Below are 27,100 nucleotides of genomic sequence, written 5' to 3'. Positions count from 1 at the left end.
ACTTTGTCTCTGTGTCTCTTTTCCAAGTCTCTCGTTCCACCTAACGAGAAACACCCACAGGTGTGGAGGGGCAACCCACTGCTTCAAAGTAGATATTTAACTTGGTAAAAAATTGCCAAACAGCTCTCCAAAGTGGCTGTATATTTTACATTCCAACCAGCAAAGTATCAGAGGTGCAATTGTATTGTCGTCTTTGACTTCAGCCAATCCAGTGGGTGCAGATTGGCATCTCCTTGTAATTTAAATTTGCATTTTTCTGTGAACTAATAAAGTTGCACAGTTTATTTGCCATTTATATATCTTCTTATGGGAATGATCTCGACAAGGCTTTCACCCATTTAAAATTGTTTTCGGTTTCATACTGTTGCTTTGTAAGAGTTTTTAAATATGTGTATTCTTTGAACACTTTACATATTGCACATATTTATATGTTTTTCAGATCTATGTTTTAGAATTTATTGCACAGTTTGTAGTTTGTCTATTTCTTAATGTTGTATGTTAATGAGCAGAACATTTTAATTTTGAGAAAGTCCAAAATGTTCTTTTTGGTACCTAAGAAATCTTTATATATCCTGAAGTTATGAAGATAATGTCTTATGTTTTCCTCTAAAAGATTTCTAAGGTTTTAGTTTAAGTCTGTGATAAATCTTGAATTAATTTTTGTGTGTAGTGAGAGATGAGAGTAAAAGTTATTTTTGTTTTTATTCCATACAGGCACCCAATTGGTTCAGCAGTATTGCTTAAACATTTCACCTCTGAATTGATGGGCAAGTTGGTTAATAACCAACCCCACTCTATGACTGTGGGTTGATTTCTGGACTCCTAATTATGTCCCATGAATCTATTTGTGCATCCTTATGCCAATATCAAAAAAGCCTTGAAGTCAGGTAAAATATTTCATCCAATTTTTTTCTTCCTCTTTCAATTGTTGTAGCTATATGAGATCTTTACACAATGTTAGGATCAGCTTATCAATTTCTTCAAAAGGCTCTAAAAACAATTTAAAAATTTAAGATTTTTGATTATTAAATCTATAAATCAATTTATGAAAAATGGATATCTTAAGACTAAAATTTGAAAATCATGAACATATATCTCTCCATTATTTAATTCTTCTTTAAATACTCAATGTTTCATAATTTTTAGTGTAAGTGTCTTGCAAAATTTTGCAGATTTATTTCTGGGTATTTGATATTATGTTTTACTTCAGGTTTAATTTTTTATTACTATTATAAAGAAATACAATTACTTGCGAATATAGGCTATAAGCTTACTAATTAACTTAAGTTTTAGATTTCATAGGATTTTCTATGTACATTATTATGTGTTGAGAAATAAAGATATTTTTGCTTCTTCCTTTTCAAATTCTTTGTGTTTTATTCTTTGCTTTATTTCAGTGTTAGAATTTCCAGTAGAATATTTTTTGTGTGTGGAGGATATGTATTCTTTTTAATTTCTGATATTGGCAAATTTTGTTTTCTGTATTTTTTTAAAATGGACTTGCTGGAGTTGAACAATGAGAATACATGGACACAAGGAGGGGAACATCATAAACCGGGGCCTGTCAGGGCGTGGAGGGCTAGGGGAGGGATAGCATTAGGAGAAATACCTAATGTAGATGACGGGTCGATGGGTGCAACAAATCACCATGACACATGTACACCTATGTAACAAACCCGCACGTTCTGCACATGTATCCCAGAACTTGAAGTATGATCTTAAAAAAAATTTAAAAATGGTCTTGCTAGTGGTTTATCAAAATCTTTCCTAAAAATTAATAATTTTAGACTATGTGAACTTTCTCCTTGTTTTTCTGTTTTCTGTTTTATTTATTTCCATTTATTTTTATTTTCTTACACTTTGTGTTTAATATAGTCTTATTTTGCTATATTCTAAAGGTAGAAGTTTAGTTTCTTGCTATTTAAGCTTTTCTTTTTCCAAATACCAACATCAATTTGATTGATTAATTAATTAATTTGCTTATTTATTTGTAGTTACTTATGCTTGGGGCTCAGTGAATTGATGTCTTTAATTCAATTTTGGCTAATTATCAGTCATTTTCTCTTCACATTTGTCTTTGTTTTCCCATCTTCACTCTTTTCTACATAGATACTAATTAGGTTTAGTCTTAGTGTAAGTAGGAGTCCTGTTTCTCATGCATGTAAATGTAACTGTGAGGAAGACTGATGTTTAGGATTCCTTCCCACATCTATGCACACACTATGCAATCATCTATGCACACACTCTCCAGATACTAATTCAATATCCAGCCTTCAGATTGTGACCTTTCATTAAAATTATATTACCTATTTATGGTATTGATTTTTTTCAGCTGTTAATTTCTCATTATCAATGAAGAGTTATTCTGGTTACATTAGCAAGCCTGCATTTAAAGTATGCAGAGAGAATATTGGACTGAGTGCCATAGTAAACAAAACAAAACAAAATTAACCAAAATAAAAAATGACTTTTTTTTAGTCTCTTAGCTTTAATCTCCATATGCATATAAACTGTATATCAAAATTTTCCAGGTGTCCTTAAAATATTTATTTTTCTTTTTCATAGCAAGTCAAAAAGCAGGCAAAAGTAGTATTTTAAACATACTGCACTCCTTGAGAAGGCAGGATGAAAATCAGCTTGCTTTTCAAGTCATGAAGTATAAATTCAACTAGCATTTATTCCAACCAATTTTTAAAGAACCTTAATAGAAAGCAAATAAACACCCTTTTTTCCTGAAGCAAGTGCCACTCAAGGTTTTAACACAAACACAATCATTCTTCAATGCTTGGAAATATTGGAAGGCTTTTTTTCTATAATATTCATACAGAGATATTCCTTCAACTATCACAGGTAAAAAAATAAAAAGTGAAAGAATCAGTCTGAGCTGAAATAAATGGTGTTACCCATGAAGATATAGGGCTTGGAGTGGACCAAAACCAGATTTGCTGGGTTGAACTTGATAGTAGCTACTTGAAACAGAAAGTGCCTTGCTTATTGTTGTACAGTAGGTCTCTGGATCCACAATCCCTTCCCCTCCTTTCCCCTCTTCCCTGGCATCAGCTGCCTTAACAAGAAGGATTCTTGCCATAAGAGAGACTGAACACCCTAAGCACATATCAATATTCTGAGAAACCTTGGGGAAGGGAGGCACTCAGACTTCTATGGCTTTGTCAGATATAGCACCTATCCAGCCCTGGGGGGAAGAGGGGAAAATGCTCAGATTCAACTATTTGGTGGGGGTCTCAGTGGGGGAGGGAAAGATATGTGATATGTAGGTGGGTCCCTTTATACCAACTTAATATACTGTTGTTGCTTCCTACATTGAGTATATAATTGGAATTCATGTGTTTTATGCTTCTACTTTCCTACTTCATAAATATTCAAGGAGACTTTCCTTATTGGGAATAATGTCACATAGAGACATGCTTCTTCTCTTCCCAAAAAGAGATGCCTAGCGCTATGTTGGACTCTGGGCATTTCTGACTCTGACTAATGACTATGCCAGCTGGGACCTCTGCTGAAGAGAGGAAACCCCTCCTAAAGACTCACCTTGGGATTTTGGACTTGGTGCTCCCCAAATATGGCTACCAGGTAAATCCATTTTGAAAAGCAGCTATTAGATTTCTAATAGACTCTTACTGAAACCAAAAGCCTGATCTATGAATGACCTGACATTCCTATCTTGAGGAGGGTCACTTCGAATTCAGCAAGTAGGAATATGTGCAGGGTCCAACAAGCATGCACATCAAAATCAAATTCTTCCTTTAGGAGACTTTACCTCCTGAAGCTAAGTGCTGGCTCTACAGGGCCTTGAGATGCAGAAGTTCCATAAACAAATGGTGATGGCTTTGCTGACATGAAATCTGAAAGTGTTCCTTGTAGTTTGCTTAGGTCATTCAAGCTCAGCATCTGCTATGCAGTACTAAAAATGGACATGCTTACTCTGCTAAGTGGGCAGAACCTAAGCCTGTTCTCATAGCTCTGTACAATACTCCCCTCCATGGTACACACACACAGATATATATATTTGAGGAGATTGTTTCAATCTCCAAACTATATATATATATATATATAGTTTCATATATATATGTGTGTGTGTGTGTATGTATGTATGTATGTATATATACACATTATGACTGCTGATCTGTTGCCAACAGCTTAGTGGTTTGGTATGCCACTTAGAGAACTACAGAGTAGTAACATTAAAGATACCACTCTTTGGAGCTGTGAATTTTCGAAGTATATCAAGACTACATCAGGGTTACTCATGGAGAAACCCACAGTGAAAGTCCATTAACTGATCAGATCAATTGGACTCAAGCTGATTATTGAGACAGACACACAGATTGCCACCACTGCTGCCTGACATGATCTACCATTTACTGTCTACCATCAAAGACGGGACACAAAGCAAATAACTTCTGTTACCAGGGCCTGCACTGTATGCAATACTTGTGATTCCTGCTAAAAGTTGACCCCTTGTCTCCTAGTAGGGAAAGCCAAAGAGGATTGTCCACTCCCACTGCAAGCACATTGACTATTTTGGCCTCTGATCACTTCTTAGGACTGCCTGGAAGTGTTGTAGATACTTTTTTAGGTCATGTTATTATTGTTCCAGTCTGATCAGCTGATGTAGGCACCACTTTAGGAGCTCTTGAAATTAATCTGCATCATGTTTTCAGCTCACTGGACCATTTGCAGCCTGACAAATGTATGCAAAAGATGCTCAACAATGGCCTGGTGGTCAAGGAACTCAGCGTATCTTCCTCACTCTCTACCATCAACAGACTTCCAGTGTTATTGAGTGTTGAAACAATCTCCTCAAATGTTGACTTCAAAAGATGTCCAGCTTTATCTTCTTTACCTTTTCCTGGCTCATATACCTTAGTGAGGCTGCTTGTTCATTTTATGAATATATTCCAAGATAGAAATAATATCATCTTGGGTGATTTCTGTGCAATGATCAACATGAAAGTCGTGTGGGATTACCTACACCTACTTTTAATTTCAAAATTTCATTCTGACATTTTCTGGGCAAAACGCTTCTTTCTTTTTCCCCAGAGCAGCCTGTATGGCAGCCTTGCCTAAATGGAGCTTATGGGATTTGTTTCAGTCTCCTGGAGTTTCTTGTTTTATTGATATGATTCTGGATCATAAGGATAATGAGCACTTTGTGAGGACACAGCTTGTTCATGCAGGCCGAAGTGGGGACACAATCAGTCTCTGTAAGTTTTATAAAAATGTCCTTGTAGCTCTTACACCATTTTTTATGAAAAGTCTATGTGCAAACAGGAAATAATTGAGAAAAAAGATGACATCACAGTTACTAGGATGAAATACACCAATTTTCTGGAGGTAGAGGGAGAGCACTAAATGAGAAGGGAACATTCACAGACCCCTACAATTATGGGGAAAGGACAGATATTAATGATATTTGTCTTTCAAAATGACTTCTGGAGTATTCTCCATGAAAGAAAACTCGCTGGTACAGAACATACAAACTAGGATAAGTGTCTTAAACTTCACTGACAGTTGGACTTGCCTTTTCTTACCAGTTGGCTCTATTCACAACTTGATCGCCATTCTTTTATTCTTATAAATAAGTCTACTGGAAATAGCAGAGGATGCACCTAGCACCCCTATGCAGAATGCTTGTCAATACCTCTAAATACCTTCTCTACCACTATTCTCACTCATTACATTGGGTGGTAATAAAGCCACTAAAAAGGTGGCATAAAACAAGGATTGGTAAACAATCCTTAAAGGGCTACATAATAATATGTCAGGGTTATTTAGGTTATATTGTTTTTGTTACAAGTGCAGGACTCTGCTACTGTAGCTTAAAAGCAGCCAAACAAAAGGCAAATAAATGAACATGGCTGAGTTCCAATGGAATTTTATTTACAAAAAGAGATTTCAAGCCCAACAGTAGTTTGCTGACCCCTGGAGTAGACAATGAGGATGGACCTAATCAACTACTCTCACAAAGTCTCTCTTAAACAAGAACTGGATTGAATTATTCTACTAATTGAGAACACCTGGCATTACCAGAGGGCAAGGAGGTCACATAAGAGGTAATATTTGTTCGTGTTCCACCAGGGGATTCCTGAAATTGGTCCTAACCCTTCCCTCCACCAACTCAGGCAAACCAGGCCCACTTCCAGTACTATAATTTTTGTATGAAGATTACTACACTTCTGAAGACAGATGATTTGAACATTAGGGTAGCCATAAGAAATTTTCAATTGTTTAAGTAAAGATCAGCAGAAGATAATATAGTACAATAATGAGATCTCTCCAAAGTGAGGCTACCCTTATTTATTTATGGGAGCTACATGGAGCAATATCTGTGAATCCTGTGGGCAGTTTATCCTACTATGGGATTCATCCATTATAAATTTTTTCCCTGAATTTCACTGAAGCAATCAATGGCACCACTTCAGCTCTGGAATTCATTCAGGTCAGCTTCAACTCACTGGCCAGGGTATTTACAGATGATAGGTTTTGCCTATGGGCAATGGTGGAATCTTTGTAACCACAAATAAATCCTTTTGTATCTAAATTAATGCTTCTCGCCAAGTGGAAAGGTTTATGCAGAAATTTAAGGAGAGAGCCGCTTAGCTTTTTAAAGTAAACTTCAGTGGTTCATAGTATTTGTTCAGCTGGCTGGGTCCAGGACCCTGGTGGAGATGGTTGAGATCGATCCTGCTCATTAAAGTCCTGTTTATAGTCTCTTTAAACAAATAGAGATGAGAAAAACTGAATGGATTTGATCCCAATCCCCACCATTCAGATTAACTAGAGGAGTGGCAATCTCATGGGGGAAATTTGCTATTAGCCAACAACGTTGTAGAAAGAACGTGACTATTATATTATTGGGAGACAATTCTCCATAGGTCTCCTGTGTTACTACACATTTTGAAAACAGGTGTTCTTATTAGGGAACAAGACACATGGATTCCCTAAGCTCAGGGTTTCTTAGCTGCCATACAAGCCCATTACACATACGGTATTCACTTGAACTGCTTCACATTGCATTGTGGAATTTGAGGGCAAGACATTACTATGAGGGTCATGCTGCTTGCTGTACCATGAGTAATAAAGTCTCTCTATACAATCTTAAAGCCTAGTATTTTCCACCAGCATCCATGAAAGTGATGCAGGCTAACTTGTTAGCTTGCAAATAGGATAAAATTCCCAACCTTTTACAATTTCTGACAGCATTGCATCACAAAAGTTAGCTGTAAGATATCCCGGGACTATAGTTTTTCAGCCAGGAATACTGCACTCACAAATTTGGTATTCTATTTGCAAAGAAAAAAGAATAGTTATTGAGCCAGGCAGGTAGGTGGCTTTCTCAAATTTCTGCATAAACCTTTACTGGGCCAGAAGCATTAATCTGACAACAAAATAATTTATTTGAGGTTGCAAAATTTCTACTTTTGCCCACAAGGAGAAGGCAGCTATTTCTGCTACAGATAGGTCAGCCTATTTTGTCCCAATGACTTTCTCATTTCCATGCTTTCAATAATAAGTAAACCTTCCTAATTGACATATAATATTTTCCCTTGGCATTAGTATGTTGGAATGCTGAGGGCTTGAAGTCACTCTACTGAAAATGATTCTACGTAATTTATATATTTATTTTTTATTTCACAATCTGTTGGAAATTAATCTTATTCTTATATCTATAATGTTAAAATACTTCATGGTTGAAAGTAAGGACAGGAAGAGATCATTCATATTTGAATTGGGGCTTCTCCACTTACTGGAAGTTACCTGACCTCCCACTACCTCAGCTTTTACATTTGTAATAATAATAATAATAACTAGTACAAAGGGCTATTATGAGGAGTAAATGAGATAATACATGTAAAGCACTTAGAACAGAGGCTGGATATAGTAAATGTTCTCTATTAGATTAGCCCTTATTATTACCTTCTTGGGTGATAATTTATTGCAACTCCTTTATACTGATAAATGATTAAGATCATAGGCTCTGTCAGACTTTAAATCTCTGATCTGATACTTCCTAGTTATGTTCTTTGTGAACAAGTTACCTATCAGTTTTTCCTGTCTCCCTATTTGTAAAATTGTGACAGTAAAGTTCTTACTTCATAGAGCTACTGAGAAGATCAAATGACATGATATCTCATTCTAGTGTCTGACAAATTAAAATGCTCAGAGATATTATTTTTAATATCTTAATTGCTGAAATATTTGATCACAGTTTCTATTGGTGGGGGGGCTGTTTCTCACATATTTTTGCTTCTTGAAATACTATTAACTTCCATAATCAAGATTGAAGTCATTCCATAAAGCCTTCTTTAATCACTGGTGCCAAAATTAAATACTTCTTTACACACCAGTAGCACTGAGTTTACATCATTCATAACACTTAACCCACTATTTTCTCTATTAAGACACATCTTTTAATGGTAAGCCTATTAAAGACTAAGACTATGTTTTGTAATACTTTTTATCTCATAGTTTGCATTGCACTGAGCAAGTGAGCAATGAATATTTCCAGAAGGACATATTTTTAAAAGCTGAACACTTCCTAACCTATTTTCAGGCCTTTTAAAATGTGTCTTGAATCAATCCATTCAAATAAAGTTTCCACATTTTTTTCATCTTTTCATCTGTTGACTTAGAATCAAAGATATCAATTTTCTTTGTTAAGGAATTTAAAGTAGACATTTATATTTTGCCCTTAATTATAATTAACTGCTTTTGAAAAGGAGGTTTCTCTAATTAACTTCATATAGAAGTCTAAATCTTTTTAAAAAGTATATATTTTTTCTATACAAAATACATTTTCAATAACATTTGGCCCCAGGAAGCTGCCTAATTCCATCCATAGATTCCATCCATAGTTAATCCATTTCTTAATGAAAGCAATTCTTCATAACCAAGATAAAAGTCACATACAATTCCAATGTTTGAACTTAAAATGATGACACTGATGAATGGATAAGTAAATACAAGTAGCCCTCTTCAAAGTACAAGGTATTTGTATAGCTTGATGTTTATTTTGGACTCTAGTCCAGCGCTTTACTTGCAAGATTAATTATAAGTATTAAAGGGAAATTTTCTTTCATTAAACAAGGGCATTACTGGAAATAATGTTAGTGATAGAAGCAGAAATATTTTTCATAAATTATTAAGCTAAATAAGTGAAAAAGCAAGTTTATCCCAAAAATAAAATTCCTAAAGCAAACCTCAGATCTAACAGATGACCCAGTCATACATTACATGATTATTCCATCTTATTTACTCAAATAAAAACTCAGGAGAAAAGAATAAGAAATTTCAAATATGTATAAATGATTCTGTGACTATGTATTTATTTAGTATATATTTTCAAAATACAGTTATCTCACCCATAATAAAAATGTCTTCTTTTATACAAATTACCTGACTATAATATATGTAGGACTTGGAAACAAACTAACAAGGAATTTTCTTTCTTCATGGTCATTTATAATGAAAGAGTAATATTCTTGTTTTAATGTTGAGAAAATGCCTTAATCAAAAGTTCCTTTTCTGTTCTAAATCCCAGCACTTTGGGAGGCTGAGGTGGGTGGATCATGATGTCAGGAGATCAAGACCATCCTGGCTAACACGTTGAAACCCCATCTCTACTAAAAATACAAAAAAAAAAAAAAAAAAATAGCTAGGCGTGATGGCATGTGCCTGTAGTCCCAGCTACTTGGGAGGCTGAGTCAAAAGACTCTTTTGAACCCAGGAGGTGGAGGTTGCAGTGAGCTGAGATCGTGACACTGCACTCCAGCCTGGGCAACAGAGGAAGACTCCGTCTCAAAAAAAAAAAAAAAAAAAAGAAGTCACTTTCATAGTACTAACTGAAAATTGTTCTCCCCCCCTTGAATAAAGAGTTACTGTTTTTAAATTTATTATTTCAATATACGTTTGATCAGAGGCTATAAGAATATCATTTAAGTAATAAAAGAAAATACCATTTAAGTTATAAAGGCCACAAATAATCTGACTGTAAGAAAATCAACAGTCTTATTCAGCATGTTGATTCCAAAGAGTTTATTATGTTCACTAAATAATCCTATCAGGGAATTTCAGGCTTGTGTTGAGTTCAATCCTTACTTTAACTGATGAGCCAATTATTTTTAATATCCTTTTTGTTTATTTTATTCATTTCAGTCTCTTAGACTTTGTTCTGTGACCCCTTAATAACGTGAATTAAGCAACAAAAATAAGGATTTCCGTCTTGGAGACAAAGGAGTGTGTTTCCAGAGAGTGCCACAGACTTTGGCCGAAGCCTACCCACCAAGTTTAATAGGACTCTGGCTGCCAAAACCCCATGCAACCATTGAATATTTAGGGCTAAATGTAACTGCCACTTGCTCTCCCTCCCTGGGAGTCCACAGGAGCTCTTTCTTATTTGTTGCTTCCTAGATTTCTGCCAACTTGTTTGTTCTCAATTCTATTGATGGCACTTTCTGGCCGACTCTTGTGTAACTGTTCTCCGATATTGTTCACATTGCTGGGTAGCTTAGGACAAGAAGGCATTTTTAAAGATGTTTATTTACTTATTTGCAAAGAAAAATAAGTTATGCTACAGAGAGTGAAATCCTCTCTGACTTTCTTTTCAGAAAACTGTAAAAACTGAATCCATCCCTACTGAACAGAAAATTTTTCCAAGACTCCTTCTCAAGACATAACTTCTAAGAAAACACATGTTTCAAAACAGGCATTCTTTATCAAGATCTGTTCATTTCCTCTCATTTGGTCATACTCATCTCTATTTTATTTCTGCCACAAATAAGACGGAATCTATAGATTAAGATATCTGGGATCAGTCAGTTAGAAAAAAGGTAGATAAATTCAGAAAAAATAAACGTAAACAAAAATATTACTTTGTTTAGCTTTCAATGAAGTACCAGTAAATATACTTAGACAAAGCATTTTATTCTCAAATTATGATAAATTTAGGGACAATGCTTTGTGTCTTACCTTGGAAGATTAAAGAATTTTTTTTTTTACTACTTAGTACTTTTGTGAGACTTCCTGCTGTAGACAACATATAATATGAACTGTATGGTGATATAATTTTAATGACTCCAAGGAGTTAAGTACTGAGTAGGTATTAAAGTCTACACAAGGGTGTAAGCAAGATTTGTCAGATTTCATTTAACCAATTAATAGAAAGAGGTAAATTTTCAGTGTTCTAGGGTTGTCCAATATGATCTTCTGCATTATAGAGAGGTATACATTTTTTTAAAAGGGAAGAAAGGCAGTGTTGTTTTTATGACTAAATTCCCGTTAGTTGAAAAAATCAAGATGTATTGGAATCAGATTCTCTCTAGAAACATTTGTAAACTAAGCATTAAGTAGGTACAGATATTTATATTTAAAGTTAACTTTATACCAAAATGTTGGACTTAAATACATTAACACAATTTTCAGTTGCTGCTATGTTTATAAGAAGAATATGACAAGACAAGAAAACCACAAATAACAATGAGTAATATCCTTGAAACTTTTAAGATTTAATGAAATTGCTTCTCATGCAAATATCAGCTTACAAAACCTACACAAATTATAAACACTTACCATATTCACTATCATAGAATATAATGAATTTCTGCCAGGCATACTCTGTGACCACTCTTAGGATAACGTCATGCAAGTAGACAGGTGGGCGAACTGAGAGAGTGTAGTCATCATTCCTGTTGCTCCGGGTGAGTCCACAGCCACTCCTTGGGGTCCCAGCTGTTGAGCGCTGAATGAAGAGGTGGGGGATATGCATGGCGTCTGCCAAAGACTGGAGGGATCCTGCTGACGTGCAGCCAATGGAGCTGACCAAGGCCAAGATGCCTTGATTCATAAGTTCACAGGCTGCAAGAAAGCACAGTAATATTCAAAATGTCAATGGATTTCACATATTTTTCCCTTTTTGAGAAGCACTGGATGGATAAAGCTTACAGATTTTTTATATAGCTATGCAAATGTTTTAGAAAGGAACATTCTGTATGAGGAGATCCTCAAATTACAAAGCGCTATTGGTATTCCAAGAATTCTGCTCTTATTAGCTATGTGCAAATCACTTGGCTTCTCTTGGCTCGGTTTCATCACCTGTAAAGAGGGTAAAATAGCATGAATCTTGCAGGATTATTGCAAAGATTAGAGAAAACACAGTGTCTGTTATTTGCCTCTCACATGATAGATATTCAATTAGTGGTAGATAAACTTTTATAATTATCAATTTATAATTCAGAGAAAAGATAATTCCCTACTGAAGGCATAATACAAGGTTTCAAAAAGTAGATAATATGTAAACCAGTGAATAAACAGGAAGATGAAGGTTTGGAGGAAAGCATTTCTGGCCACAGAAAACGGAACAATTCTGATATCTAAAAACTTGATGACATTGCCCCTTTTCATAAACTGGAGAAACAAAAATGTTTCTGTTATTTTCCTTGACAGTAAGAAAGCTTATGGTCAAATCAAATCAATTCAAATACTACATTGTAGCCAGTGTCTCATTCTGGTTCCTAGATCAACAATTTATAATTCCTACTATATGGTTACAATCTATTTTTATTCCACTTTAACTCTTCTATGTGCATACCTCAAAATGTACTTAAAACTAGATCAAATATAAATTATAAGTAAATGTAAAGAAATTGCATACACAGAAAAAAGAGTGAAGAGGTAATATTTCATAATGGCAATCTTTGAAGATAAAAAATTAAAAATAAATTCAAAAATCAGTGCAGAAGAAATCAATGAAAAAATTATTTTCATTTTAGAAGCTCATTTGTTATAACTGGTTCAGCCTTATTTTAGATTTTAGGCATTCTAGGTATAACATTCTTAAGATTCAAAATTTATTACAGATTGTTTTATATAGTTCTTTAAAAACTTAAAGGAAAACTTAATGGTAAGTTCTTGTATATAATTAACTGGCCAGTTAATGAAGGCTGATTTAAAGTGCAAGCTTAAAAGTGCTGTACTAATAATAAGCATATCATCATCAAATAAATTTATTATTAATTTATTAATGCTAAGCCAACCAATACATGCAAAGTAAATGAATAATTATTAGAGACATACTTTTCAAGCATTGCCTCATGAGAGAGATTATACTGATTTCCAATAAATGTGAAAGCATCAAGGATGGACTTTTTTTTTTTTTTTTTTTTTTTTTTCAGATGGAGTCTCCCTCTGTTGCCCAGACTGGAGTGCAGTGGCACGATCTTGGCTCACAGCAACCTCTGCCTCCTGGGTTCAAGTGATTCTCCTGCCTCAGCCTCCTGAGTAGGTGGGATTACAGGCCTGTGCCACCAAGCCCAGCTGATTTTTTTTGTGTGTTTTTAGTAGAGACGGAGTTTCACCATGTTGGTCAGGCTGGTCTCGAACTCCTGATGTTGTGATCTGCCTGCCTCGGCCTCCCAAAGTGATGAGATTACAGGTGTGAGCCACTGCGCCCAGCCCAGATGGATGCTTCTTAGACCATAACATTGTGAGGTCTAATTTTAGCAAAAATCATATGTTCTAGTCATGTTCATGAATTCAATTTTCATAGAAAATAATATGTTTGTACTTATAATTTCAATGAATTAATGCAAAAAGAGTAGTCAAATTTTTATTTCATTATTTTGGTATATATGACCATTAATGATTTATATAAGCAAATAGTAAGTCACTTTTCAGAAGAGATTTTGGTTTGTAGCATTTAAAATCAAAATAAGAAAGTGCCTTAAGGGGTACACAGTTGGAGTCAATCTTTAGATTACACTAATTACAGGAAATTAAGTAAATATAATATTTTACATACTTTTACCACAAAACTTATACAGTTATAAGCATTGAAATTTGGGGAAAAATTTACTTTCAGTATTATCTTCTGTCACATGTAACATGACAGGAAAATTGTCTGTTTTAATCTTCAGATTTAGAAGGATATATTCCAAAATGAAAAGTCATATATTAATCTTGCTTAGTAGATAAATTTGCTTTAGCATAAAATCTTGTTTCTTCCAACCCACTGTTACTTCCTATTAATCCCCATTAGTAAGGACACAAACTAAGCAGATACTAAAACCAGTTAATTTTGTATAAAAAAACTTTGTTTTTGGATTACTATTTGGTATTACCTATCATGCTATTCATATTAGCAAGAATAACTGAAATTTTCCTATAAAATCAAAATTGGAATAATCAGAAATTGCAGCCAGAAAACATATAATGTCAGGCCTAAAAGATAATTTAGAGATCATGCAGTCCAAGGATGGGAAATTGGCTTTACCTGCTGTGCTTTTGATGACTTGTTGGTAAATTGGCATCCTGGAACACTATTTTGAGAGTTTGAGACTCAATAAGAAAAAGTACCAAAATCATTTTGTCAGGTTTCTCATAGAAAGAGAGTGGGAGAGTGGTGGCCTGCAAGTTATAAATGCGCATCCCTCTGACAGGGCCCAACCCTTTATTGTCAAGAAATCACAAATGCCCCCACTTAAAAAACAAAATAGATGACCCAGCTCTTTAACCCATCATCCTTTTCACCACAACAAGCAAACAATGGAGAGTCTTGTATTTGTATCCTTAAAATTTTGTATAGCATAGTAAACATAAAGCTCTAAATAGGGGAAAGCTCAATTTGAGATTGTTTTATTGTCAAGTTTGTGGAAAGGAGGTAGTCCCACTGAAGAGGAAAGGAAGAGCTCACACAACTAAAATGAATTGGGACTGGATGACTCAAAACAAAACAGCAGTCTCCACAGCAACCTGCCATTTCCCCTTCAAGGCTGTATTTAATGCCCATTTTGCCCTGTTTTATCAAAACAAAATGTCGGTTGAGCATGGCAGATAGAAATTGATTTGCTCTGGATCTATAGGGCCCTCGATGAAGGTTAGTATAAAAAATAGAGTATAACTCATGGCAACTGAAGGGAGATTTCAGGAAATAAAAGGCTGCAGTAAGAACAGAAGCAAAGCTTAGTAAAGCAGACTACCTTTTGCAAGAATTTCATGTCTTGACAATTAAAAGACTATTATGAGTTGTAGTTTCGTAGAATGCATAGTCAGTTCATTTGATATAGTATGAGAACTGAATTTGAAAGATCAGAACGTGTATTTGTTTATCAACTATTTTAAATTAAAATAATCTAAACCTATGACATCTCAATGGCATAGTTCTTTATTATTATTTCAAGCCTTGTGATTTATTTATACTATATATGCACATATACACAAACATCTATACATACAGATCATACTGAAAAGCTTGCTGGTGTGACTCCAGTTGTTTGAGATTCTGTCACTACCAAAGATGTTTGGAGCCTGTACTAACCGCCAAAAGCACAACTATTATTTTTATTATTTTTAATAGCAATTGCAACACTTTTACCCTTTGTGGTCACTCTGCAGTTATGGAATTTAATTCTGCTCTATAAATGTATACATTTAAGCTAAGATATATTCATGTACACTATCGTTTTCATTTCTTAAGCTAAATATTTTGAGTGTTTTCTTACTAAGTAAAACAAGATTAAAAATAAAATGCATAAAGGGTTAAAAAATTTATTACCTCTTACTGAATACTCAATGAGAACTCAGTGAAATATTTTTTGGTAGCATCATCCTTTTTGAACATATATGTTCTTTGTGATTTTTTTTTCTGACTTATTTATATTTACCAATTTGTCCTGATATAACTTCCTCTGGTGATTTTAAGACACATCAGGACTTTACCACATTACATTCATACACTGCTGTGGTTTGAATGTGTCCCCCAAAGTTGAAGTATTGAAAACTCGATCTGCAATGTGGTGGTGTTGGGAGGTGGAACCTAATGTGATGTGTTTGGGTCATGGGGGCACTACCTTTCTGAATGAATTAATGCTATTATTGCAAGAGTGGGCTCCTTATCAAAAGACAGGTTTGGCCTCCCCTTGGCTTTCTCTTGCCCTCTCTTTGCCCTTCCTCCATAGGATGACACAGCAAGAAGGCCTTCTCCAGATGCCAGTCTATTGATCTTGGCTTCCCAGCCTCTTGAACTGTGAGAAAATAAGTTTCGGTTTGTTATAAATTACCCAGTCTCAAGTATTCTGTTATAGCAGCACAAAAGGGATTAAGACATACTTATTCATCAGTATAAATAATCAACTTTCAACCATGTCCCAGGAACTTCTCTGGAGATCAGAGAATGTATATGACAGGTTCTATCCTCAAAGAGCTCCCAGTTTGTCCACCACAGTCTTTCCAAAATCTGCCCTGCATCACAATCAAAAGTGGAGATTAAAAATATATAGAGAGATGACTAAGTCTACTCCTAGAGTTTCTAGTTTATTCAGTCCATTGTGGTAGTCATGTATTTGCATTATGAAATGTTACCTGAATAGTTCTGATGTGTAACCCTTTCTGAGAAACAGTAGCCTGGCGGATTGTAACTGCAATGCTTTTTCAAGTAATTGTTGCAGAACATCTAATATTTGTTGATTTTTTATTATTTTTTCAATAATCTTCAGTCATACTCAACAATGACCATAACTGGGTAGTGGAACTTCACTACTTGTGTATTCTTTCTATGATGACTAAATATAATCTAATTCCTTTTTTCTGTTTATTTTATTAACGAATCACAAATATACTATTTATGATTGCTTTTTTAATCTTCCACCAAAAAGCTCCAGACATTTGCTTTTATACTTCTAGGAATACAGTAACACAAAACAATTTCAGCTTACCCAGACATTTAGAATTCTTTGCAAATATGATTTTTAGCAACCATCTGAGATGTGACATTTAGAAGATGGTCTATATTTGGGACATCATCAATGTAGTTTGCCAGAAATAAAATCATCTGGAACAAATTCTTCCAAATAAAGCTTGTCTTTATATATAAATAGTGTTACAAGGTCCAAGTTAATCATAATTATCTACTTAGGAAGTGAAAATACAGAAAAAATATTTTAATTAAAAATTGTTAAGATTTTATTCCTTCTTACAAAATAAAAGTGCTAACATGGTTGATTACCAGCCATCAAAAGAACCCAGCTGAGTAATTTTCAGTCAACTATTTTTTCACTCATCTAAAGCCAACGTGAAGCTTTAATTATAATTAGTGATCCAAACCTGAGAAGAATTAAACATTTAACCTGGCACATATTATAAGTCACCTTATTTTTCAATTTATATCTCATAACAACCATGTGCAGAAAAGCTATTATTATTCCAACTCTCAAGTAAGAAAATTCTGACTCAGTGATATTAAATGCATTGTCCATCATACCACTAGTGAATCCGTAACACTAGTAAATGGCAGAGTTGGGGTTCAAACCTGACTTAGATTAGAATGTCTGGGCCATGAAGAACTACAAAATAAATCATTGTTTTTAAACATAAAGGTGCATATGAAAAATTAGGAGGGTTTTTAACTCTCCCTTATTACAAAATTCAGAAAAATTCAGCCTCCTAGATATAAAAAAGAAAAAAAAGAAAAGAAAGAAGAAGAATCCCTAATAGTATTCTCTTTTTAAAAAATTGTTAGTTTGGTATTAAAACGTTGATTCTCTAGTTTCAGCTCCAAATAATTTCAGCTCCATGTGTATATAAAGGAAAATTTCAACAACGCTGCAGAATGGTACTGAGAAGAACCTAGAACGTATTGAGTACACTTTTAATCAGACCTAAAGTGATTTTACCATCATTGATGTAATAAAAATGATAATGATGAAATATCATTTTTATTTTGTTTGGAGTTTACAAAATGGTTTCACATACATTTTATCATTTGATCAGCATGGCTAGATTGAATATTTTCCTATTCCGCTTTTCAAAAAATTGAGGCTTATTTTCACATTTCTATTAAGTAGTAGAGACAAGGCTGGAACACATATTTTTTGATATTTACTATGTATATTTATATATAATTTATATATTTTCATAAGTTTTATAAAATTTCTATACAAAACTTAAAATACAAGACAAAAATTAGTAAATATACTAAATATAATTATATGATATAATTACAAAATTAGTAAATATACTAAATATAATTATATTTAGTATATATAGTATATAATTTAATTATATTTAGTATATTTACTAAATATACAGATATTTACTAATATAATTATATTTAGTATATTTACTTTATAATTTTTCAATGATATATTTCATAGCTCCCGATTTAAGGAAATTCAGATCAATCCCCTATCTTTTTATCTTTTTATTTTAGTAACAATTCTTCAAAGAACACACATATATGTGCATATATATACCTGTATATTATATATGTAAAATGTATTTCTATATCAGGCAAGTACCAGGTACTCAGGGTGCAAGAAGGCCCAAAATAAGCTAGAGTATAATGGGTGAAACAGAAGATATTCATATGAATGTATAATGATGTACTGAGTAGGTTCCAGGCCAAAAGATAACGTTATTCTATGATAGCCCAAAAACATTTTTCCTGAACTAGAGATTAAGGAAGGCTTTGCTACAGAAGTGAATATAGAGCTGCAATTTGAAGGATAAGTAGGAACCAATTAAGTGGATGGAAGTTACCTTGACAAAAAAGAGTAAAGAAAATGTTTCCAAAAGAAGAAATAGGATGTGCAAAGATCCTGTGACACAGAGATAATGAAATACCAGAAAGGCAGAAAGAGGAGCCAAGTGGCCGGAGTGCAGAGAGTATGGTAGAGAGTGGTGCAAGGTGAGAAAGGCAGGAGAGTCAAGAAATATGATCTATGATGGAATTTGTCTTTTTGTTATTAATATGAAGGAGACCTTTACATGCCTTAGTGCCACTATTTATCCACATTTATATTACTGCCTTTAGTCTTGTATTTTAAATTTATTATGAGTTATGTAGCTTTTCAGAAATTTTAAAATTATATACAATGAAATTGTCAGTCTTTTAGGACTGTTTTGCTTCACACTGTGTTTAGAAAGGCCTTTTCCCAATAGCCTGCAGATTTATAAAATTATCAGTTTATCTAAAACAACACCTTATCTATCCTATACTTAATAACTGATTGGCAGCTGGTAGAAGATATAGCAATTGCACTTTAGGAAACTCGGTGAGTGCAGAATGTCATATTTGGTCATTATAGGTAAAATTTAATCTTCATCTACATAATCATAATCATAACAAGCAAAGAGTGAGGATTAAACATAATTGTGGCAAGAATGATAATCCAGATCATATTGTATGTCTGTCTTTAAAACTTTTTAATCATTTTATAGAAATTCTATTTATTAAAATTATGGTTCCTTATAATATAAAATTTCTTGGATTTGAAACTGATTATTTCTGGATGAATGATAGAATATTTAATATATTCCAGAAAATTATATCCCATAAAAGTAAGAATAAAATCTTGAGAAAGATGTGGGGAACACTGTGTTTATGTTTGTGTAAGAGAAATATAATGACAAAATAATATTTTACATTGCTTTCTCAGTTACCGCTATCTACCTAGAATATCACGACCCAATCTCAGAAGTCATCTTTGATTATTTCTTCGCTTTTGTTTCCCATGCTCCTCCATCTCAGCTTGGTTATCACACAATGTTAATTTTACTCCTCATGTTTCTCAAAAATATTCTTTTTTGAAATACCTACTGCCAGTTCCTTAATTCAAATGATATCACCACACACTCAATTACCAAAACTGTCTTTAAGCTGGCTTGATTTTACAGCACTTTCTCCAATCATCTATACTGTAAGCAATCATATCTATTTTTGAATCGCATTATGTTATTCCCATGTTTTAAAGGTCATCAATAAAAGACTGAGGGACTGCTACATAGTAGAAGAGACTAAGCAGGAATGACAATTTAATGAAATACGGGATCTTAGGCAAAAATCCTGAAACAGATAGAAAAGTCATTAATAAAGCGGTTGGGCCGAAGCAGGTGGATCACTTGAGGTCAGGAGTTCCAGACCAGCCTGACCAACACGGTGAAACCCCGTCTCTACTAAAAGTACAAAAATTAGCCGGGAGTGGTAGCTCCTGCCTGTAATCTCAGCTACTTGGGAGGCTGAGGCAGGAGAATTGCTTGAACCCAGGAGGCTGAGGTTGCAGTGAACCGAGATTGCACCATTGCACTCCAGCCTGGGTGACAGACAGAGACTCTGTCATTAAAAAAAAAAAAAAAAAAAAAAAAAGAGGTCGGTGAATTTTGAAGACGGCCTGTGGCTCAGTTAATAATACTGCATCAATGTCCAATGACTGTTCTTGATAATTTCACTTTCATTATATAAGATGTTAACGTTAGGAAAAGTGTGAAGAATATAAGGGAATTCTTTTTACCATTGTTGCATTTTTCTGAAAATCTAAAACCAATTTAAAATAAAAATTTAAAAACATAGAACTTCCAATGTCATCATACAACTTCTGCAAATGAAAATCAAACTCTTAGCATGGCATGCAGAATTCTTTATGACCTGACACTGATTTACATTTTCATGCTCATCTCTAGTTCCTATTCCTTGCTATTGTATCTTCCTGCCATTCCACATACTCTCCTACTGCCATGCTATTTTAATTACCTTATTTCTTCAGCAGCCTATGTGCTTAAAAAAAGAGATAGCTCCTCACGCCTGTAATCCCAGCACTTTGGGAGGCTGAGGTGGGCTGATCACGAGGTCAGATAGAGACCATTCTGGCTAACACGGTGAAACCCCGTCTCTACTAAAAATACAAAAAATTAGCCAGGTGTGGTGGTGGGCGCCTGTAGTCCCAGCTACTTGGGAGGCTGAGGCAGGAAAATGGCATGGACCCAGGAGGCAGAGCTTGCATTGAGCAGACATCGCGCCACTGCACTCCAGCCTGGGTGACAGAGCGAGACTCCAACTCAAAAAAAAAAAAAAAAAGAGAGAGAGATAACTTTGACATCCCAATACTGAGTATTCCAATTCATAAGCATTATACATAACTTCATTTAATTAGCTTTTTAAATAATTTATTTAAGCAATATTTTGTAGTATTCAGTGTACAGATCTTACACCTTTGTCAATTTATTCTTAAGTATTTTATACTTTTATATTCTATTGTAAGTGGTACTTTTAATTTCCAACTTTCATTGCCAGAAAATATGGAAATACATAAGATTTTGCGTATTAATCTTATATCATGAAACTTTCTTAAGAACACTTCTTCTAGTTTCCTTTTCTGTAGGATTTTCTACAGAGAGAATCATGTCATCTGCAAATAAAGGCAGTTTATTCTTTCTTTCCAATCTGTATGCCTTTTATTTCATTTCCATGCCTTATTGCACTAGCTGATACCACCAGGCCAATTTTGAATAGATGTGGTAATAGCAGCCACCCTTCCCCTTTTCCTGATTTTTAGGGAAAAATATTCAGTCTTTCAGAATCGAAAATAATATAACCTGAAGGTTTTTGGACTATGCTCTTTACGAGTTTGAGGAAGTCTCCTTTTATTGCTGAGAACAGAGTTTTCTCAGGAATAGAGTTGTTCAGAGTTATCAGGAATGGATGTTAGATTTTATTGAAAGTTTTTTCTGCATCTATTGAGATAACCATATGGTTTTTCTTTTTTAGTCTGCTAATATGGGCAATTACATTGATTGATTTCTGAATGTTAAATTATCCTTGCAAGGATAATGCTGGCCTCAGTAAATGGGTTAGAATGTAGTCACACATTTTGAATTTTCTGGAAGAGTTTGTGTATAATTAATGTCATTTTTCCTGAAAAGTTTGGTAGAACTCACCAGTGAAACTTTCTGGGCCTGGAGTTTCAGTAGTGAGAGAGTTTATAAAATCAGTTTTAAAAACATATACAGGCATATTCAGCTTATCTCTTTCTTCAAGTGAGCTTTGGTAATGTTTATATTTCAAGGAATTTGCTTTCTACATCTAAGTTGTCAAATTTACTGAAATAAAGGTGTTTGTAATATTCCCTTGAAATTTGAAGTGATATCAGCTCTCTTTTTATGATACTGATAATTTATATGATATCTTCTTTGATCCCGACCAGTCTGGCTAAAGGTTTATCACTTTTATTAATTTTCTCCAAGAAACAGCTTTTGGTTTCATTGATTTTTCTTTGTTGCTTTTGTTCTCTATCTCATTGATTTCGGCTCTGATCTTCACAATTTGCTTTATTTTGCTTAATTTCAGTTTGGTCTGATTTTCTTTTTCTGAGGTAGAAGCTGTGATTGTCAATTTTAGACCATTCTTCTTTTCTAAAACAGACATTTAGTCCTATAAATTTCCCTCTATGTACTGCTTTAGTTTACCTTCTTTCTGCTGAATTTCCCCTATTATTCATGTATGTTATATTCACCTTTCCTGCTAACATATTAACCCTAGTTACTTTTATAGTCACTGTGATAATTCTACCATCTAGGATATAGTTCAATCTATTTTTGTTGCTTTACATCTTGACAATGGATTGTTTTTTCTAATGTTTCTTATAATTTTAGACAGATTGCTGTAAGAGACTGCAGACTGAGGTAAATAGAATATGCTGATACAGACTCTCCTCCTACCAGGCTGTTGGTGTATCTTCCTACCAGGCTAGATCGGTATTGTATGTACCAATCTAGTCAGGAATTGATATGGATATGTGTCTTCTTGTTGTTGCCCTCACTATGTCCAGCGCACCACAGGCTTTGGATTCCTCTAGCAGCAGGCTGCTATTACTTTGTAGTATTTAGAATAGGGCCTGTGTTGCCAGAGATTTTTCCTCAGTGTTTCTTTTTCTCCCTCAGGTGTAGTTGTCCCTTCACAGCTGCACCAAGTGGAGGTGCCTCTGTCCTCTGTGAGTCTTGGGTCCTCCCCCTGTGGTAGACTTCTGTTGTGTGTTACTTGGCACAAGGTTATCGCTGACCTGGCCCAGCCTCCGTTTCACACAGGTCATGTGCACCTTGGGCCTCAGGGTGTTGTCACTGTTACTGCCCCTCATCTTTGAAACACCACCTTTCATCTGTGATTGGTCTCTGGAGAGTTTCCTGCCTCCCAGAATTTGCCAGCCTTGGCTTATATCTGTGAAAGATCCTGGAACCAAGATGGTTTCCTGACCAGCTCCCAGGAGTCTTTACCAGTTGCAATAAGTCTTTGCATGTACCCCACGGATAAGAGGATTTTTCCCCCTTCCCCAAGATCTTAAGGCTTTTACTTTCTAGGGATAAAGGGTGAATAGGTGGGTAAAACATAGTCAACCCTTGAACAAATGCAGAGTTTAGAGGTGTCAACCCCCACAGTAAAAAATCCACCTATAATTTTTGACTACCCCAAAACTTAACGATCAATAGTCTACTGTTGCCTGGAAGTCCTACTAATAATGTGAACAGATGATTAACACATATTTCATATGCTAATATATACTGTATCTTACAATACAGTAAACTAGAGAAAAGAAGATATTATGAAAATCACAAGGGAACATGCATTTACAGTACCGTACTGTATCTTCAATACCATAAGTTTACAGCATCTGTTTATAAGATAAATGGTCTGTCTGAAATGCTAGTCAAACTCAGCTGCAGAGCTCACTCCACGGTACACATCAAGCAATTAAACATTTCTTGTAATGTCATGGCTTTTTTTTTTCTGCCTCTTGGAAACACTTCCAGCATCACTAGTCGCACTTTGTATGGGTCCCCTGGTGTTATCCAAAGTTTGCAGTATTGCACTAAACTTGGTGAAAAATATGCAAGAATTGTGAGAGGTTACTTTTTACTGCATGATACAATTTACTGGAGAGACAAACTGCTCACACTATGTTACTTGCAACATTTGACCTCACCACAGTTGCAACTGGAGTTGGCTGTGAAATTATCACAGTAGTACAATATGTACTACAGCTAATTTTATGCAGTTATAATTTAATGCCAGATTTAGACATTTGTTTATATTTCTTTAGACTGGGCATGGTGCCATGTAAGGTCTGTAAGTGTGTGTGTGTGTGTGTGTGTGTGTGTGAGTTTTGATACATTTTAACTTTCCATAATAGATTTGTGTAAATTTTATAGTAGTAAATGATAGAATAGTATCTAGTCATAAAATAGACTAGTATCCGGTTTACCTTATGAATTAATGACCTACCTAACCATTTCTTATTTTTTTAAAATATTTCTAGGCTATACCATCCATATGTGAGTCTTTTCTTTTTCAAATAGTTGCAAACCTCCAAGAAAATTTCCAATATATTTATTGAAAAAATCCGCATAAAAATGGCCCGGCACAGTTCAAACCCCTATTGCTTAAAGCCCAAGAGTACTACGCCTGGTCCCCTGCAGCCATAGTTCCACTCAGGAGAGCTCTGTTTCATATCCTGATCCCAACTTTCTCAAGAGCACTTGCTGGAAGAGTACTTCAATAGCTTGCAAATAAGTACAAACTCCTCTTGTGTCTGCTATTCCAAATAAATACAGTAGTTCACACTTAGCCTTTATGAGTTCATAAAAATTGCAAGTGATTCTTCGTAGCCTGTGTGGAAGACAGTAACCTCTTACTCCTAGGTTATCTCTAAGGACAGACTGTTTTGTGTTTCGTCTCTCTTTGAAAGAACTTGTCCCTCTTTGGATTTCGGGTCATTTGGTTACTTTGAGAAAAGTTACAGGTTGAAAAAAATTAGAGTTTAATAGATTTTTGGCTTTTTCTCATTGTGCAGGTGGGAAAAAGTGCTTTGTATCTTTTTACATTCAAAGCAGAGGAGGAAGTTTGCTCCTTGATTATTCCTATAACATACTTAAGTGCTTGTTGCATTGTAATTACCTTAATGTGTCAGTCTTCTGGATTTGACATTGTATTTTCCAGTGCTTTTTTGAAATCCAGTACCTTGCACCTTATAAACTCAGTCACTGTTTTTAATTACATTTAAACAGACTTTAAGTAGTAGTTTTGATTAGAAAGAGTGCACTGCCTCTGAATAGCACTGTGGATAATTTTTTTTCTTTTATGAATATTTTATCTAGTGACAGCTTTGTCATTCAGGCACACACACCACATAAAGAAAAATCATAACTCTTCATGAGAACTCTCTTATCATGGCCCATAGGCCCTTTATAAGCTTCTACTGGCCATGAATATAACCTAAACTCCTGTTTCCATCAGCCTTTCTCACTCTATTTTGGCTCACTCATTGGTCACCCTGTTTTGCGAATTCATTTTTCCTTCTATTTCTTGTGTGTGGAGTACTCTTCACCTAGATATTCCTTCATCTTATTTCTTCATGCAAATCCTCAGTTCCTGCAGCCCCACTCATTAGCATCCCTGTTATTCTTTATGTCCTGACCTTAATATTTTCCTTAATAGTCATCATCATTTGATTGTATTTTATATATCTATTTCTCTATTTTTACTCTTTCTTCCTCACTAAAATATAAGCTACATAAGAGCAGGAGCTTTATGTGTTTTGCTCAATGCCTTATGCCCTAAACCTAGAACACAGATTGGTCTGCTTTAGGCACTTAATGAACATATGGTGAATGAATAATTGAGTAAACAGGAAAGGTATGGTCTAATCATTAAAGCAGACATATTGTAAAGTAGGTTAGTTATGCTATACATGTCCTGTTAGCCCTAGTAGCTCATTTTATGTTACTCAGATTTTACTTTTTTTTACAGAAATAATCCACTCCTGCTGATAAAGAAGATCCCTAAATGGAGTCAACAATAGTATGAGGAGCAGAGTGGAAAGAATATGCCCTTCATAAGAAAAGTGTTGTTTGGCATTCCCTATGCACAGTATTTGAAAACATTGATATTCTTTTGTAATAAGACTAGAATATATAAGCTCCATGAGAAGAAAGATACACATTTTTTTAAAACTCAGATGTGCTTGGCATATAGAAGCGTTCAGTAAATATTTCTTAACCTGTGAGTATAACACGTAATAAATTAGAACATTTAATTCATAGCTAGAAATTCACAGCTAGTATAATCCACAAAAGCTTTTATAGTAGTGATATATCAAGTACAGTCTGTTGCCTGTTTATTCTGTAAACATTCATTTCAAAAGTGCCTAAAGTTTTATTTGACTAAAATAATCTTGTAATAAGATATATTTTAGATAATTTTACACTTGGCAGAAGAATGTATTTTGGTTTAAAAATGAACTAAAATGGCTATTCTATTTATTTTACAGCAACTATCAAAACTCATATGACTGTGGTAATATATTCATTCTAATTCATTATGGTTTCTCTTTTTTCTTCTATATTTAATCAGTGATTCTATCTATTAAGACATATAGTTGGCAGCAGGAGCTAGATCACAGTTATCCATTCAGGAATCAATCATTATTATCACAATTTTTTGATAATCACATTTCACTTAGCATAAAATGCATTTGGATTTATTCTCTGCCAGGAAGTAATCTTTTACCATCTGCAGTTTGTTATCATATTCTAATTTCACTAATAATGCCTTTCAGCTTAGTAGCAGAAGCATTTCTATTTCTGGGGAAAAAAACTGTCTATGCACTTTACAAAGCTATGGAACAGTGCATGAGGTCAGAAACACTATTTAATGGTTAGCTTGGCCCCTGCTAGCAGCAATTATGAAGTGAAAGGAGATAATTCCTGAAAAATATAGTATAAAATCTGTGGCAACTTTTCAAAAGACAGCTTTTCACTCAGTCATGTGGACTCCTTTCTCTGATATGTTTTTATAAGTAGGATTGTGCAAGTTTAAAAGGACTGTATTTAAATCTTGGACACTAATACTTTTCTTGTGTGCAACTTAAATATAAAAAGGTAATGTTTCTTCTAAGTGAAGACATAAAATCAAAACACTAGGCTAACATAACAATCTTTCTAACCATTGACATCAGCATGAAAAAATTAAAAACCAAAACAGCCAACAACCAAGTAAGCCCCCATTTTTCCTACTATTGCCTAGAATCTGTTGCTTTCAGAGAACAAGCATGAGTAAATGTGTTCACTCTATAATCTAGAGGCCTAAGGTGTAAGTGAGGAATCTTGATTTTTGGTTCTAGTTCAGATGTGAATCAGTATTGTGCCTTGGGCAAAAGTCATTTTTCTCTTTGGGTTTCAGTTTCTTCAGGCATTAAAGGTGGCGATTGACCGACAAGATGGTTTTCAGGCACCTCTCTCAGGGGAAAACATAACGACATTTCTC

General features: G+C 34.5%; 1 protein-coding gene across 2 annotated transcripts in view; it reads right to left on the bottom strand.

Annotated features, from left to right (window-relative positions):
• The window catches only part of GRID2 (glutamate ionotropic receptor delta type subunit 2), a 1,459,902-nt gene that overhangs the window by 668,144 nt on the left and 764,658 nt on the right, over nt 1–27,100 (bottom strand). For both annotated transcript variants that reach the window (XM_003257534.3, XM_030819132.1), the window contains one exon: nt 11,590–11,874. In XM_003257534.3, the coding sequence (XP_003257582.1) occupies nt 11,590–11,874 (285 nt within the window). The remainder of the gene's footprint in view (nt 1–11,589; nt 11,875–27,100) is intronic.

Source organism: Nomascus leucogenys, chromosome 9, assembly GCF_006542625.1.
Source record: "Nomascus leucogenys isolate Asia chromosome 9, Asia_NLE_v1, whole genome shotgun sequence".
In the NCBI taxonomy this organism is placed as follows: Eukaryota; Metazoa; Chordata; class Mammalia; order Primates; family Hylobatidae; genus Nomascus; species Nomascus leucogenys.
The sequence above is the reverse complement of the archived record's forward strand: the minus strand, read 5'-3'. Positions and strand labels throughout refer to the sequence as shown.